General features: G+C 40.3%; 1 protein-coding gene across 4 annotated transcripts; it reads left to right on the top strand.

The window, feature by feature from the left end:
* Positions 1-16256, top strand: CBX1 (chromobox 1). Of its 4 annotated transcripts, XM_019740596.2 has the most exons (6): positions 1-192; positions 11037-11213; positions 11674-11851; positions 12435-12529; positions 12620-12705; positions 14792-14928. In XM_019740596.2, the coding sequence occupies exons 2-5, from the start codon at positions 11074-11076 to the stop codon at positions 12696-12698; spliced, it is 492 nt and encodes a 163-aa protein (XP_019596155.1). In that variant the 5' UTR covers positions 1-192; positions 11037-11073; the 3' UTR covers positions 12699-12705; positions 14792-14928. The 4 variants fall into 4 exon arrangements, with proteins under 4 accessions (XP_019596155.1, XP_019596154.1, XP_074176208.1 ...); XM_019740595.2 differs by lacking the exon at positions 12620-12705 and having other exon boundaries at positions 14792-16256; XM_074320107.1 differs by lacking the exon at positions 14792-14928 and having other exon boundaries at positions 12620-12706.
* The last annotated feature ends 1506 nt before the right edge of the window (positions 16257-17762 follow it).

Raw genomic sequence — 17762 nt, forward strand, 5'->3', positions numbered from 1 at the left:
AGAGTGCGAGGCTCTTTTGTTCGGCAGAGGGGAGGGCCGTTGGCCGGGGCCTGCGGTACGCCGCTTCAGTGAGGGGCTCGACCGCGGCCACCCGGCCTGTTGCTTTTCTGGGCGCCACTCCTCCGGCCCGCCCGACGCGACGCGCCAGTAGCGCCGCACCGATTCCTCTCGGCTCTTGGGCGCTGCTTTAAGGTAAAGAGCCCGTTAGAGGCGGGGAAGAGGAGGTGGGGGGTAACGGGGGTGTAGGCGCCCGGCGGCGGCGGGAGCCCTGGGTGAGGGGCCGCGCGTTCACTGCGGAGGTTGCGAGACCGGAGCGCACCTGGGTCCCGCGCGCATTCCACGCGAGGCTTTTCGCCGCGCGCAGAGGGTCGGCCACCCCGCGCCAGAAGGATGGAGAGGGCGGGGCGGCGTATCCTGAACCGGACATTACAGCTATTCGGGGTGGGCCGAGCACTTGTGGGTCGCTCTTTGCGGCATGAGTAGACTTAAACAATGCTACTTGGGTTGAGTGAGCGGCTGCGGGATTGGGTTAGAGAGGAAAGACTTTATGGTACATTGGGAAGAAGACAGACTGGGCAGCCTTGATGCTTGGACATGCGTGGGGAGGGTTCACAGCTGAGAGACCTGAGGTTTAGAATTGTAACCTGAGAATTAGGGGTCCGGCCGGGGCTTTCAGAGGAATTTCTGCTGCAGGACTAGGGAGAAGTAACTTTGGTAAGTTATAAGAGGAGGCTGGGTAGCCCAAGGTGCCACTTTATTCACAAGATCTGTTGAATAAATTGAGGAGTGGACTAGAAGAAGGAGGGGCAGTTTGGTGCCTGGCTTGGCTCTAAAGGGGGAGGAGCTGTTAGGGTAAACTGGGCGGACGTCCCGAGAGTATTTCTGTAAGGTGAAGAGAAAAGAGGAAACCTGGCCGCACTTCCTGATGGGTCCATACAGGGTGGGGAGGCTGTAAGAATGTGTGAAGTAAGGATGGAAGACGCTTTCTTCCCTTTTCCTACTACCTTCACTCTATGATTCCTATAGGAAGTTAAAAAGTCCAAGTGCAGCACTTGCTTTGATTCAGAATTAGTTTTATAAGTTTTTATCTGGGATTGGTACTGGTCACAAAGGACAGTGAAATTGTAGAAATGTGTGGGTAAGTTAGAGAGATTGTGAGAGGATGTGGGAAATTGGGAGACAGGAAAAGTTCCTTAGATCTTGAAATTTTTTTTCTTGGACTCTTTCCTTTTTTAGCCAGCCTCTCCTTGCTGGAAAACTTGAATACAAAGTGAGCCATACTTTACCCCTTTTTCAAAGCTTCAGATGAAGGTTTTTCATGAACTAGTGTTACATGCAGACGTATAATGATTGGTTTAACTCAATTAAAGTGGAGTTTACCAAAAGAACAGTTATACTAGAACCTCTGGCCCAGGGATAAGATAGCTTCCTCAGTTCTGTTAAGAATTATGTCAGCAGTTTGGAATAGTTCTAAAAGGTCCATGATTTTGGAATAGATGCTTGAATACAACGGGGGAAATTAGTGCCTGTGTTCTTCCCTAGGTGCTTACAGACATTCATATAGAAAGTGGTGTGATTGAAGGACACCTTTTTGGAGTGGTTGCCCCTTAATAAAACTTTAGGGCAGTTCAGAATCTTCAGTCATTTCTGACTTTCCCTGTGCTATTTTTCTTCACTGGCTGCTGTAACCTAAATTATTTTTCATTAAAAATGTAAAAAGCGTGTAGCCTGGTGCTTATAGCTTCTTGATTAAAGGAGACCAAGTAAGAATACCCTAGCCTTCTGTATTTTTGACTACAGGATAGTAGTAATATTCTAACCATACTTCTAGAGAAAAGAAGCAACCATTGTATCTTCTGATCTTGAAAATGTTTCTTTTTCAAGTGACTAGAAAAATATTTCTTTTTGAGTTCACACAATTTAAAAAGAGAATTGATGCACTTCTGTCATTTTCTAATGGTTTACCCATCAAAATCTCCCTTTTTCATGTATTATCCCCAATGGTATAACAGATTTTGCATTAGACTTGATAGATTTTCACTTCATAGGTTATTTCTTTAAAGAGTTTTGGAATAAATGCTAATGGCTAGTTTGGGGGCACACATAAGATGGGGCCATTCAAGTTCATTCAAGTCTCTGGCACATAGGCGGTTCACATTGTTGAATGAATGGCTTTCTGAGAATTCCATGTGAATTAATTAATGCAGAATGAATTAATGTGCAATTATGTAATCAGTTTGCCCGTCTTCGATCGATGACCTTTGGCAAAAAAACTGTTGCCTGTCTTAGCCTCGGTTTTCATATACTCACCCTGGTATTAAATACAGAAGAGGTATGCAGATTGTGCAAGTGACAATTTTCAGTACCTTAGGCAAGGACTAGGAGAGGTCCAGGTCCTGGGTTTCAACAGCAAGCTATATAGTTGGAATATTTTCTGTTCTAAAAGTATCTTGAAAAATCTTTTATGTCTTTTGTATACAGTTAAATAATATTTCCCAATAGCAATGTCTATTGAAAAATTGATTAGCCTTTCCAGGGTTAATTGAAGAAATTACTCAAATATGGACAAAATTCAGATCCTGTCAGTAATTGAAGAAATTGTGTTAAATCATTCCTACCTTTAATTTTTATGATTTGCTGACCAAAAAGGGGCAACCTAACTTGTCTGTGAAATTGTGCTTTTCTCTTTAATAATACTAATACCGTGTTTCCCCGAAAATAAGACCTAGCCGGACTTCTAATGCATCTTTTGGAGCAAAAATTAATATAAGACCTGGTATTATATTATATTATATTATATTATATTATATTATATTATATTATATTATATTATACCAGGTCTTATATTAAAGTAAGACTGGGTCTTACATTAATTTTTGCTCCAAAAGATGCATTAGAGCTGATGGTCCAGCTAGGTCTTATTTTCGGGGAAACACAGTAGCTAACACATCGAGGGCCTAATAGAATTATGGTATTTGAGAGGTAAGTGTCAGTAATCTGGTTTGGTTTTGTTAACTGAATGCTTTGGTCTCTGTTTTTAATTCAACTTAGTCATAATTCTGGTTTAGCTTTCTAATCGTTTTTATTTTATCTTAAGCTGAAAGATTTGCTTCAGGTATCACTGTGTCCTACTAATATTTGCAGATCCCTGTGGCCTCTCAACCCAAATCTGTAGTTTCATCCACATCATACACTGAAAGGAGGTTAGTCAAGTTTCTGGGTACCCCTCAGATAATACTCTAATTTTATTCACGCACCAGTATTTTAGTCCTAGATCCTGGAATTCGAAAGCAGGAATTCCTTTTAAAATGAAACTTCTGCTCACTGGGGTATATGGCGCAAGTTCTTGTTCTCTGCTCAGTCAGGTTTTCCCTCTGGAAAGCATTTGCCTCACAAGCAGCCACAGCTAACTAAAAAGAGTTTAGAAACATGAGTCAGGAGGACTAAAGCTAAATATACTACACGTCTTCACCTGCCTTTTGATGACTCCTACGGAGTTGCTAATGCTCAGCAAGGTACTTCTTCCTTGTTTAGGATTTGTAGGTCAGATTTCTCTTGCTGATCACTCCTTAAAAAGCTGACAACTTGGGACTTCTGTTCCTTTACTGTCTGAGTCTGAGACATTCATCCTTCTTGCCCATGTAAGGTTCAACACCTTACACAGGGCCGGACCTATGTTAATTGAGTGAGTGAAAGTAGAAACAAAATGCTTTGGGAACTACAAGGAAAATAAATAATATTTGGGTAGGTTTTATGGAAGCTGTAGCATTTAAACTGAGTCTTGAAGGATGGGTAGGATTTTGACTGCCGGTCTTGGCCAGGAGGACACTTCTTAATGAACAAGGCCATGCATGGAGGGACGTGCAGGAGATATTCAGGTTATAGTTTTCTGTTTTGACAGCAGTGCAGGTGCGATGAGGGAAGACAGAGTATAGAATGGTGAGAACCAAAGGGTGTTAGATGTTAAACATTGTGGAATTTGGCCTCTGTTTTAAGGAGGAAGAAGCCTTGTAGAAAATTTTGTAACAGTTGCCTACCACTTTCCTATTAAGTCTACTCCCGCCCAAACTGGTTTACACACCATCTACCTCAGACATGCCTCATTGCTTTTGTTCACAACAGTTCCTTGGGCCAAATTGCCCTCCTCCAATCCACCTTTTCAAATGCTGTTGGAGTTTGGCTGCAATCCTAACATTCAAAACCTTTCCTAATCACCCTAGTCATTTATTCCTCAGGCCCCTGTAGTGCTTTTGTGGCTACTTATTATTGCTTATATTTCTTTTACTAATTATTAAATACTCTTTGTCATTTCTCCTGTTGAAATGAGCTTCAACTTTTTTACCTTTTTATGTTTTTATCATTCAGTCCTGGCTCTGTGTCTTACTGTTGGAAGACTTTAGGAAATTTTCTTTGCTTCAGTAAGCCTTTAGTTTCCTCATTTGTGAAATGGACTTAATAGAGTTGTTGTGAGAATTGAATTAAGTGCCTTTATATGCATTAAGTGTTAAGTATTCAATAAATGTTACTTATTATTATGTTATTATCACTTACCCTTAAGGGATTCTCAAAAGCCTGTACTTCTTGGGTGTCTCCACATCCCATCGCCTGACCACATAACTCCATTTGCCTGGGTCTGAGCGGGTTCCCGTAAGTGTGGCATGTTCCATGCTTTAGCCAGGGTGACTTAGATATCCTATGTCCCAACCAGGCACTTAGTAAATACTTATTGATTTGATTTTGTTTTTTAACAGATGGTATTAAAAGCTAGTGAAGCTGTAGTTATAAACTTTTATAGCTATTAATTGACTAGATCTTAAACCTAAGCTAGAGGCAAAACGGGGAAGGAAAACAAGGAATGGAAAAAGAGGCTAGAAAAAGAGGCTAGATGGAAGAAGGAATGAAGTGCGGAGTGATACGCACAGTAATTATCATCTGGTCCTTGCCTGCCACTCCCTCCGTCTGCTTCTTTCAAACCTGGACACATTCCTGTTCCTCAAATAAAGCTTTTCTCACCAGAGCACTTTGAACCAACTACTCCCTCAACTGGTGTGTTTTTCTGATTTTTTGCTGAGCTGTCTCCTTGTCATTCAGGTCCCTTTTAAATGTTAATCTAAAGATGTTTTCTTTATAGTATTTATCGCTAATTGCTTCTTGCTTATTGTCTGTGCCCTTGCTCTGTACATGCATGCGTGCACACTCCCACTCATGCTCACGCACTTGTTCACATTAGAATATAAACTCTGAAGAGACCAGGGATTTTGTCTGTCCTGTTCATCCCATTTTTCTAGCCCCTCATATAATAGGTGCCCAACAGATAATTGTTAAACGCATACTGTAGGAGCCTGTTCATAGGAATAGTTAACCTAAACCTAGTCTGGTGCTTCGAAGAAGCTTCTGACGGAGACATTTTCATTAAGGGAATTGGTCAAGTGAAGACTGGTGCAAAGAGCAAGGTAGTTGTGATTAGTATGTTAGGTACAGTGGTCTTCAGCTCAAATGCCCTCAGATAATAATAATAATATGAAGAGCTCTGCTTGTCTAAATCAGTGGCTAGTATTAAGAATGAATTGGGGGCGGCCGGATGGCTTAGTTGGTTAGAGCGTGAGCTCTCAACAACAAGATTGCAGGTTCCCGCATGGGATGGTGGGCTGCGCCCCCTGCAACTAAGATTGAAAACGGTGACTGGACTTGGAGCTGAGCTGCACCCTCCACAACTAGATTGAAGGACAACGACTTGGAGCTGATGGGCCCTGGAGAAACACACTGTCCCCCAACATTCCCCAATAAAAATTTTAAAAAAAGAATGGCAAGAGGTGTTGGTGGCTTGGAAAAGGATGGTAGTAGTGAGGCTAAGAAAATGTATGAATTGAAAGATATTTAAGGTATAAAATCAACAGGATTTAACAAGATACTGGATCCATGGAGGATGAGTGGGGAGAAATCAAGGAGGATTATCATATTTTTGTCTTGAACTCAGAGCTATATGAATTCTTAGAAAAACCATTGTTCATTTAATTGGGTGATTGGCTTTTTTTTTTTTTTTTTTAAGTATATATGTAAAATCTGAGCCTGAAGTTACAAAGTCTGATGTTTGTTAGAGAACTTTACCATATGGATCATCAAAACTGATTTTTGGTATTGACATAGGTCTTCAGAAATCTTAAAATTCTTTTTGCAACTAAATTGTTTTGTTGAAATTTTTCATTGTTTGTATCCAAAATTTACTTCCTTTTTCTCACCTATCTTATCTATCTTCATAGGAAGATGTATTCCTTTTGCCATTTACTACAAGAGTTTTGTTACTTTATTTTCCTGCCTGGGCCAGATAAAAGGAAGAGGACAAGAAATACCTACCCTTTAGGTATATGAAATCTGATTTCTCAGTTTCTGGCAGCTCTTCTGTCTCAGTCTTTCAAATAATGAGATCTAGGTTTCTCTGGATCTTTCTTGAATGTGTTCCGGAGCTTCTCTTCTGTTTTGAAAAACCTAGCCATGAATTTCTGCTATATACATAGGACAAAAGTGGTGTTTTTTTATATCATTCTTAATGCACTGCATTTCAGAGAGCTATCACTAAGCTTAAAGCTATAAATAATCTAATGAAGTAGGGCATGTATGCAAACATATAAATAGATAATTAATGCCAGAAGGTCATAAAATCTTACCTCAAAGGAATCCCATGAGGGTTATTACACCTATTTTATAAATGAGGAAACTGAGTTATGGCGAGTGTGTGTGTATTAAGAGGTCAGGGACAGGAAAGATATGCTTCTGGTGCTCATACTAGCCTTTTTTTTCTCTTAAAAAGGGCTGAGTTCGTGACTCTTCAGATTTACACCATTTCTGGACTCATTGGGACACTAAAGATGTATTTTGGTTTCTTAAAATTGGCATTTTTCTCAGTAGTCGTCTCCAGCCTACTTGCTAGGTGTTTTAACTTCAAAAATTCTGTACCATCTAGCACTTGTCAATTTCAAAGACTCAAGACTGCAGGGGCACTAAAAGCCAAAGCTTTGTTACTGGTTGCTGATTTAATTAACAATAAATACCTTTCTATTCCAGTAACCAATAATAAAAAAAATCATTGTGGTGGGTGTTTTTTTTAACAGTGATACCTTCCAATGTCTTTTCTGAAAGAACATCATCAGTCACCTCCTTATTTACTGATGACAAATTTGTAGGGAGGTTCCATCACCAGAGACCTCTTTGTCCTTTCCTGGCAGAAGCCTGGAGGAGCTGGCTCCTAGTTCTGTGTGTGTAGCAGGGACAGCTCTGCTAGGAGATGTCCTTACTGGAGTACTGTGCTCTTTATATGACCTGAGATGATTTATTGCATGTAAATCTGTTCTGTTATCTATGAGGTGTCAGAACCATCTGAATGGCTTGTTTCACAGGATGGTTTTGGAATCAAATGAGAGAACATGTGGTAGCACTTTATACACTGTAACGTGCAAACAAATGTAAAGTATTATCTTTCTAGGCATCTTAAAATGTGGCAGAGCCAGTAAATACTTAAGTAAAAGTTATAGCAGCTTAATTAACTAGGTTTAGGTCTGCAACCTCATGATATAAACTTTGAGAAGACTTGTCCAAGGATTAAGATTCCTGAGTTAATCTAGAATTGTTCGCCCTTGTGTACATCTCTTGTGATGTTCTTTTATATATTTTGACCGTTTGTTCAATGATTTTGGTGTCATAACTTAGTTGCCAGGGGGTGACCGGTTAGCTCAGTTGGTTAGAGCGTGGTGCTAGTAGCACCAAGGTTGCCGGTTCGATCCCTATATGGGCCATTGTGAGCTGCACCCTCCTTAAAAAAAAAAAAAATAAATAATAATAATAATAATAATAATAATAATTTGGTTGCCAGGATGCTTACGGGGAGCGGCAAAAGGCCTGTTAACTAAAGGCATTTTTCCATTGTGCACTGATGTGAGTTACTTTGAAATTTCCATGCCAAGCAATTCCAATTTGAGAGCTCTCCTTCCAGATACCTCTGCTGGTGTTTGGAGACTGCCGTCTTCAGAGAAGGGGGGCTTTCTCTTGAAAGAAGCCATTTGGAAACTGAGAATAGCTGGCACTTCATAATATTTAAGGGGGCTCTTGGCTTTTCTGAAGGTACTAGATACAATAGGAAGAGTGGGTTGCGTATTTAACATACTTCTCTACTAATTTTGAAAACAGCTTATTCAGGACCCTAGAGAACTACCTATAAATGAGAAAAAACTCACATTGGGAAGCCTGGCTGAGAAGCACTAATATAAAGAATCCAACTGGAGGTAGATGCTGATGAGCCAGTTAAAAAAGCTCAGCGAGAAGCAGGAGAGTGTTTTCTATATTCTTCACTTATTTGAGTTGTTGTTAGGACAGTGATGTGAGTAAAGATGAAAATCGAGAGGGCTTACTTTAGATTTCCCCATTTGGGAGGTTTTCTTTACTTAACCGAAAGGATTTTATTCTTACTCTATTCTGACTCTTACTCCTTGGGGGCCATACGAATGCACAGAGAGAAGAGGCCTGCAGTAGCTAGAGCTGCGCCTGGCCAAAGCTGTCGTGGCCATTGGGGTCATAGTAGCAGGATCAGATGGCAGTACTCAGTACTGTTTCTTGTCTTTCCTTCCTTCCTCCCTCCCTTCCTTCCTTTTGATGATCTTATTATTTTTTAAATTAAATTTATTGGGAGTAACATTGGTTAATAATGTGTAATTTTCAGGTGTGCAAGATTATAATTCAACATCTGTATACTCAACTGTGTGTTCCCCACCCAAAGTCTAGTTGCCTTCCATTACCATCTATTAATATTTACTTTCTGAAATTTAATTAGTTGGAAGAGGGGTTATTAGCGGACAGTTACTATTTTTGGATCATCTGTAACCCATTGTTTACCTTCTGCCTATTGAGAAAGGGAGTATCTTCCAATTTCCAAGCCCAAATTAATGAAAGGAGTTGTGGTAGCCTTTGTTATCTAAAGGTGATTGTCCATTTATTTTTCTCTGCACTTGAACCAAAGACTGATGGTGAATCTTGCCACCCCTTCAACCAACAGTGAAAAGCAAACAAGGAGTAAGTAGTACTTTCTCTTGGGAGAAAACACTATTGCATTTATCCAAAAAGAAAATTGGATATGTCTTTCCTCGTAAAATAACACTTGTCATATGACAATCAGAATTCTAAACACATGAAAGCATCTCCCTCCAGGAAGAGGCACAGCCTCTGAATCCAGAGGCACAGTGAAGCTAGCCAAGAGTTAGCCCAGGATGACATGCAATCCACTGCTCAGTCTGTTCAGTAACAGAGGGAAAGGAGACTCATGTGGCACTTTCTCTAAAAGATAAGAGGGGTTGGGGAGGCAAGGCGAGCACAGTCTTCAGTATGAAAATGGAGACGAAGTGTTGAAAAGATACTCTTAGCACAGGTACGTGTTTTGAAGTGGGGTGGCTTGGGTGTTGCCTTGTTGGAGATAGGCCACACTAACAGCACCTGAGAAAACATTGTTTTGTGCCGCTCGGCAGAAGTTCAGAGTACCTTGATCTTTAGCTACATTTTTTCTTACCAAACATTAAGCTTCAGGAAGGCAGGGACCATTTCTTGTTCTCTTGAATCTTCAGTATCCAGCAGTGTCTAGAATTTTCTAGTATCCAAACAAATGTTTGTTTTTTAATTAAGTCAGCATTGCTCATATATACAGACGTGGGAATATTTCAGAGTAGAAACCTAAGCATCTGTAGATAATAGAACTGATTCATAATGATGATCCTGACTTTCACGAGTTTATTATAGTGTTTCATATAGTCCACATATAGATGGACTCTTCTCTAAAATACATTCTGTTTTTACCGGCCAACTTTAAAGTATTTTGAAGAGTTTCTACTTAAGTTAGACTCCTTTTCCCAAGGATGCTAAGAAGAACCAGTTTAACCCCAAATTGGGATGGTCTTAAATTCAAACATGGAAGTATAACTTCTTTCTTTTTTGGATTATCAGCCATACTCTTGATTTTTTTTGTATCTCATTATGGGCAACTGTGATCCATCAATTAATTTGTCGATTTCGGCTAGTTTTGTAGATCAATTTTGTTGTATTGATATCTTACGGCGCCACCTACTGACACAGATTGGTAAACATAAGGCTTTAAACCTAACAGCAGTCAGTTGTATGAGGGCTAACGAAAAAAAGATTTATAGAGGACTAGAATTTTAGCACTGGAAAAATCCTTAGAGGTTTCACCTGGTGATGTACTTTACAAAAGAATAAACTCAGGTTCTGTTATCTGTGATACCTACCTTTTTTTTCTCCACTCATTTTCTAAATTATTGCAGTGTACTAGTTCAGAGAATTTCATGGTCATTTTTTGTGTGTGTGGCCATTTGGTCATTTTTGTGAGTCTTTTTCAGTCTTAGAAATAAACTAAGTAGAATGAGAAGTTAACAAGAAACTTATGAATTGTAAATTAATTAATGGTGGCATTCATAAAAGACTGCATAAAGAACCTTAAGGGGACTTGAAAGAGGGAGCGTCTTAACAAGAATGGATTGTATGCACATACAAAAGGGAAAAATAAACTAGATGTTTAAAGAATAGAACAAACTATTTCCCACAGTAAAAATTCAAGTGCAGTACTGTGATGAAATAGGAGAAAGTATGGATCAGAGGATTATATATGACGAAGTTTGGTGTATATGCCTTATTTTTAGGAGGACTGATTTTCTTTCAATTTAATATATTTTAGATACCATGCTTTATAGTAAAAGGGTATTGGGAACTTTTTAGCTTAGAATAGATAAAAAAGTTTTGAGTCAGTATGCAAGAATAAAAAGGTTTTGCTGTGAGATTAGTTGGGGCTGTTTTATGAACTAACTTTCTAGCTGAATAAATCAGAAAACTTCACTGTATTGAGGGTGAATAGGCATAGCACTTAAAATAAGCAGCATACACTCTTAAAATTATCTGTGATGTCCCTGCTTTTCTTACCATTCAGATATTCACTTAACCAAGAAAAGTGTGCCCTTATGTCCTTTTTATTTCCTTTATCATTTTAGCAGCGTCACCCTTTATACCAGGAAGCTGGCGGGCACTATGGGAAAAAAACAAAACAAGAAGAAAGTGGAGGAGGTGCTAGAAGAGGAGGAAGAGGAATATGTGGTGGAAAAAGTTCTCGACCGTCGAGTGGTAAAAGGCAAAGTGGAGTACCTCCTAAAGTGGAAGGGGTTCTCGGAGTAAGTTTCACTGACCTGGGTAAATCCATTCATTTAGTCACCAACTATTTCTCAGGAGTCTAGTAATGTGCGAAGCCTGAGGTACTCTGATGGGTACAGTGTGACTCAGGTGTGGCCTTTACGGCTTAGAGTCTAGGAAAATGAGCTGTCTGTGCAAAGTGTTGTAATGCAAGACAGTGATTTCTAAGGAGCAGTTTTGTGTGTGGCTTTAGACTGATCCACGTCTATAATGAGAAAGGAATTGTCCTTGGTGAGAGGGAAGGTTCTAAACTTTGAATTTGTATGCCCCCCACCACCCCTCAAGAAATTTTCGCTTTGCCCAGTTCTTGGGCAAAATCTAGTTACTCATTGTTAACTGCTCTTTTCCAAGGAACCAGCTCTCGTCCTCTTGTGCTTCTCCTTTGTATGAGTATGCTACCTTTGAGTGGAACATGTGACTCACTGTGCCCTCTGATTTCAGTGAGGACAACACGTGGGAGCCAGAAGAGAACCTGGATTGCCCCGACCTCATTGCTGAGTTTCTACAGTCACAGAAAACAGCACATGAGACGGATAAATCAGAGGGAGGCAAGCGCAAAGCCGACTCTGATTCTGAAGATAAGGGAGAGGAGAGCAAACCAAAGAAGAAAAAAGAAGAGGTAAGACTAGGAGTGAGAATTGTTACTAGCCAGAATTCTTACTGCTGCCACAGAAGCTGAAAGCCAGACCATTTCACACTTTTCTTCTCCTGCTTCTTGGATGTCAACAGCTGTCTCTCAGTCCTGGAATCTTAGGTAGGCTAATGCTTACAGAGTGTTTGCGGGCTCACTCTTTTGATGCCTCATCATCTACTCTTATTTTATCAGAGGTTCCAGAATAATTCATTTCCTATAAGTAAATAACTTTCAATGTTTTAATCATTATAGGTTTGAGGTAACTATATTAATTTATTCAGTACCTTAAAGTAAGTTGTCTTTTGAGGGTGAAGAAACCATTGTGAACATTTATTTTGCTTGAGATATACTTGTATGTCCATTTTTACATGTGGGGAAACCTCAAGCACTTCAGACCTTGGTGGGATAATTACTTAGAACAATTCTAAAAGGCCTGTGACTTGGAGCCATGATATTAGTGAAATACTGGCAAAAGAATTTGAACATTTTAATCAGAGAAACAGGAGTGGCTCCAGTCTGGATGGCAATCCATAGAGTTAAAATTGTTCTATTCATCTGGTTTTTGCAGTCAGAAAAGCCACGAGGCTTTGCCCGGGGTTTGGAGCCAGAGCGGATTATTGGAGCTACAGACTCCAGTGGAGAACTCATGTTCCTGATGAAATGGTGAGTCTGCCGATAGCTCTGTGTGGTTGTTTTTTTCTTCTCCCATTTGTTCCATGCCAGAGGAAAAGAGTTGGACCTTCGAAATTCCAGTCACCCAGGTGTGAAATCTTTAAGATGGCATAGTCCTTCGATAGTGACCCTCGGCCTGACTGCCAGCCTGGACTCATGATTTACAGGTAGGGGCCCTTAGGATTCTCAGACCTTTGCCCATTTTTTTAGGAGGTGGGAGAAAATCTAGAATGGAGAGGGTGTGGGGAGGAATCACATTTCACTTCTGTAAGTGAAGGAAAACAATATGAAATGTGATTGAACCACCCTCCCCTCCTGCCACCTCCTTAATAAAGATCGGCTGGCCCCAGGATCAGACATTCTGTTAACTTCTCAACATTAGGAAAGAATTTCTGCTGCTCTTCCCTTGTCCTTGACTGTTAACGATCCTTTCCAATTTGTACGGATTCTACAATTCCCGGATCAGCCAGCAGGGGTCAGCAAGGTCCCTTTTCTATAAACTGAGTTTAGAGCAAGCCTCCTTTTTTCCATTATAAGTATAAACACCAGTGGTAGTAATGCTCCATGAAACAGCTTAATGGACACAGTTATCTGAACTGTAATTAACCCAAAAGTCTCTATAATTTCCCTACTTTCTGTCCAAAAGGAAGGCTTTCTCCCCCACCCGCTTGTTTTTTTGCTTGTTGAAAATGCTTGTGCTTCCCCGCCCCAGTAGATCTCAATCATTATTTTTTAAATGTAAATTGAGTGAATAATTCTAAGCCTTTGCCAATGAAGGCAGCATTCTAGGTGCTTTGTCCTTTTGTCATTGTAGAACCTTCTCTGAAACTCATACCTGTACTAATTCCTCTCCTTTAGAAGGTGGCCAGAGAGGCCTCTCTTTAACACCACTGACGCCTGTTCACAACTAGCTGAACCTGTTTTCTTCCTATGCATTCCCTAGGTGTTTACTGAATGTGACCTCCTTCTAGCTGATGTATTGCTAGCCTGGAGGAGAAAAGTTCTTTTTTTTTTTTTAAGTTCATTTTTAGGGTGTTGCATATGGAGGGAAAGAATTGATTCCGGGAGTTAAGTCAGTCCAATTAGAATACACATTGTCTGCATGTGACCAGTCTGAATTACAGTAGTGTCCCCATCTTGCTTAGGATTACACTCCTTTGGTTGACTCACTGCTGTGTGTAAAAATTATAGCTGAATATAACTCTACAGGTTAAGATTAATGTTGGTTATAGAACCAAGATTATTTTAAAGTGATTTTCCTGGAGAGTGGAAATACTTGTCCCGTTCCAAAAATAGCAAATATTTCTATGCATGGAAATGACTGAACTTACATCAGAGGGTGTTGATGAATTGTCAACAAGGGGCAGCGTGCTTCAGGGTCCCGTACTGTTATATTCCTTTCCCTCGCATTCACTTGAGTCTGTTGTTCAGAAACCTACCTTACCTAAGCTTACTCTTTGGTTCTGTGTGGCTTTGGTTTACCTGTTGCTGGGTTTCTGGAAGTTTTAGTGGTGCTTCATCAGCGATCCTATCCTATCTGCGGCCTGCCCTTTGCTTCTACTTCCATCCAGGACATTCCCAATGACCTGAAGATAGTGCTTAACTCCTGCGTCCCTTGTAATATGGATGTGATTTTCAAATTTTGAGAACATTTTAAAATTCAGAAGAATATAGAGAATTATGTAATAGTTCCTTCGCTTTCTGCCTCCCAGTGTTGAAACACCATTTCAAAGCATCAGGGAGTTGTGGCGTGTCTGTGTGAGCATGGCATTTGGTAATGTTAAATTAGGAGTCAGCAAGAAAGTATCCACCTGCATTGTCTCTTGCCAGTGTCATATTGGTGTTAAGTCTTATCCTACACAGTGTAAAATCTTGTTACCAAGCCAAGATCTCTCCATGGGCTCGTAGCAGCTGGGCTGTGGCTTTTGGAAGAGGGCGGTAGCCTTTCTTCTTCCCTCAGAGAATCTGAGAGTCATACCTTTTTTGGCCTTTCCTAGAGGTTTAGATGTGACAGATTGTGTTAGGTGACCTAGCTTTTGACAAAGCTATCCCGAGGGGATTTTTCAATAGCAAAAGGTCTCCAAAGATGTCACTTGACTAAAAACTGCCAGTAAATGCAGCTTGGGCCATGTTGGCACCCTTCCCTAGTTTACTCTTCTGGAATTAATATTTTTAAAGCCCTATCCCTGGGTGATCCAAGTTGGGAGACCACTAGCACCTGGCCTCAAAGTCTCTCTGTGCTTTGTTCTGCAGGAAAAACTCTGATGAGGCTGACCTGGTCCCTGCCAAGGAAGCCAATGTCAAGTGCCCCCAGGTTGTCATATCCTTCTATGAGGAAAGGCTGACGTGGCATTCCTACCCCTCGGAGGATGATGACAAAAAAGATGACAAGAATTAATTCTCTTGAGTACCAGCCCCTGTCACATCTGACTGTGGGTTTCAGGTGGGGAGAGGAAGGAGTTCTACTTGTGTTGACACCATAGAGGTGGCTTGAGAAGATGTCCTTTGAAGAGCCAGTATAGTTTCTGTGCCCTACAGCAGCCCAAGTGCTTTAAAGCCACTCCATGCTGTATAGTTTGCACACTCATCCCAGTGGAGGGGAAGGAGGATAAGTGTTTCAAGGCAGCCCATTCTGCACTTCGCTGAGAAAAGCAAAGGGCCTTCTATGAAGGACAAAACTTGCAGAATGGGTGTATGGGAGAGCAAAAGGTACTGTAGATCTTCAAAGAGCATCTCCACAATCCACAGCCTTCTTCCCAATAGTGTTAACTCTGCATTTTTACAGCGTAGCATGTGTGTAGTTTTTGGCTATTACTGGTGTATTATTTGGGTGTGGGAGGGATGGGGTGGGAAGGAAGGGAGATGGGTAGGATCGTTTTTGTTAAAATTGGGCCTGATCGGGGAAATGAAACAATGGAAAGAACAAACAACTAATGATTTGGTTCTGTGTCCAAAATATTTTATCTTTTCACAAAATGTCATTGGCAATCTAAATAAGGACTGTGAGAGACTGTTTAGAAGCTGTGAATGCCTGAAACTTATAAGCCACGGTGTTCCCTGCCTGAGCTTAATGCTGTTCCCAACAAAAGACTAACAAAGCTGCCATTTTGGGAATGGAAACTGGTTAAGGAGGGAAAGTCTTTTATTGGAGCGTATACAAAGGCAGATCATTCTGTCTTAGAGGTGCTAATTATTAAAATTGACAAGAAGTCCCTTTTCCAATTGTTAAGTTATAAATATTAGCTTGTCCATCCAAGCCACTGGCTGAAGTATTTAGGGAGAGGAGGAGGAGGGGGCATGGGAGGTGTGAGAGTAAAGGGAAGGGCCCATGCTCTTGGAACTTCTATGTTTTTTGAACCTTGAACTCTGAAACCATTGGTGGCAGGGTTCAGTCACTGACAGCACAAGTTTATCGAATCACTTCAAGAGTTGGATTATTTCGAAAGACCTGGTCTCAGGAGAAGACTAAACTTTCATACTGGGGCAGTGGTTCACTTTAAAACACAAAACTTTTTTAATCCTAAGAATTAACTAATACCCAAAATACTGTCTTGAATTATGAAATCCATCGGTTCTTGACATCATCTAGACCTGTATCTAGAACTCCATTGTAAAATCTTTTTAGGCATGTGTTAGGTTTCTGTGAAAACTTTGTTTAAATGTAAACTTCATACCACACTGTCAGTTTTTGTTTTAATAAAACTATATAGATTTATAATCCTTGATTTCTGTCTTAAGTCATGCCAGAAACCCTCCTTGCCTTTTATTCCTTATAGGTTCAGCCTGTTGGAAACAGTTTCTATACTTGGATAGTTTTATTTCTTGAACACTATAAGCTTGAAAATCTGACACCTGGCCTGAATCTTTGAGTGGTCTCACCACATTAATTGAGTAAATATTTACTGAGGCTTTATAATTGCTACAGAGATGGTAAATATTGTCACATCATCCCGTCTTCATATTGCTCAAAGGTTGTTTGTTTAGTACTCTGTGACCTGAGAGCAATTCCAAACTATGATATGTTTGGAAACACGGGTTTTGACTTAGGTTTAGATCCTGGCTCATGTATGTTAATAGATTTGTGTGACTGTAGCTAAAGTCAACTTCCCCAGAATTTTCAGGAATTGGCCCTGGGTTTGATCACTGAATTAAAATGTCATCTATTTTCTTAACATCATTTCTGCCTATAATTTAGAACCAAAATGGGACTAGGCTCTTGTAGTTTATAAAAGGAAAACAGAATTTCTACTGAGCGCAAATCAGTGTGACAGCTCTATAGTACAACACGTTTGTTTCAAATAAACTGACATAGATGTAGTTTTTTCCAAAAGACTCCTAGGAGTTTGGGAAGAGTAAGTAAAGTGGAGCTGGGAAGGCCTTTCTGTGCAGAGGTCTTCAGTATGTCCTTGTCATTGTAGGAGCAGAACAGTCAGTAGCTAGATAAGACAATTGGGGTTAAGATGGGCAGGGGTGTTGGGGTTCTGTTGTGCAGCATGAGATGCACTGAAAGTAGCTTTCAGCCTTGGTGTGTGTCCAGAATGGGCTGCTATTCAGCTTTAGCCTTAACCTTCGGAACCTACTTCATTGTCATTTCTGAACTCTTGTAAAACCCTATCACTCTTTCCAGGGAAGACACTGAATTGATAATACATACAATGAAAATTGAAGGGGAGATAGATATTCACAATTTTTTTTCTTTAGAAGCCAATTACCACATTTTTAGATTCAAGGTTTAAGGATAAATTTTTCTCAAGTGATCGTTGAAGCCACAAATGCATGCAGAAATTTAGAAACAAAAAAAATATACAAATATACGCATACATAGGTGGTGGGGTTATTTTTCCTGCAAGACACTTGTTTTTCCAGCTATTTACCAAACCAAATCTAAGTCACCTTAAGAAAGTATTCGGAGAGTATTTCCTCATGCGGTACGAAACGTGTTTGTCGGATGGCTTCAATGAAATTGTATCCCCATAGACCTCTTGCCCAGGAATTTAAGAGGAGATAGGTTATTACCTTAGTTACAAAAGGAGAACTTACTGATATGGTAACAGTATTAGAGGCGTCTTACACTGGTAGAGCCAGGCAGGAAAATACCTTGTTCCTACTGTCTTCAGTTGACTTCCAAGTACAATAAATAACCAGTATAATAATCACAGGATCACTCTTAATCAGCCGACCGTGCTCGGGAATAATTATTTCTGCTTTTCAGTGTCATTTGAAA

This window comes from Rhinolophus sinicus, linkage group LG15 (genome assembly GCF_036562045.2).
Source record: "Rhinolophus sinicus isolate RSC01 linkage group LG15, ASM3656204v1, whole genome shotgun sequence".
NCBI lineage: Eukaryota > Metazoa > Chordata > Mammalia > Chiroptera > Rhinolophidae > Rhinolophus > Rhinolophus sinicus.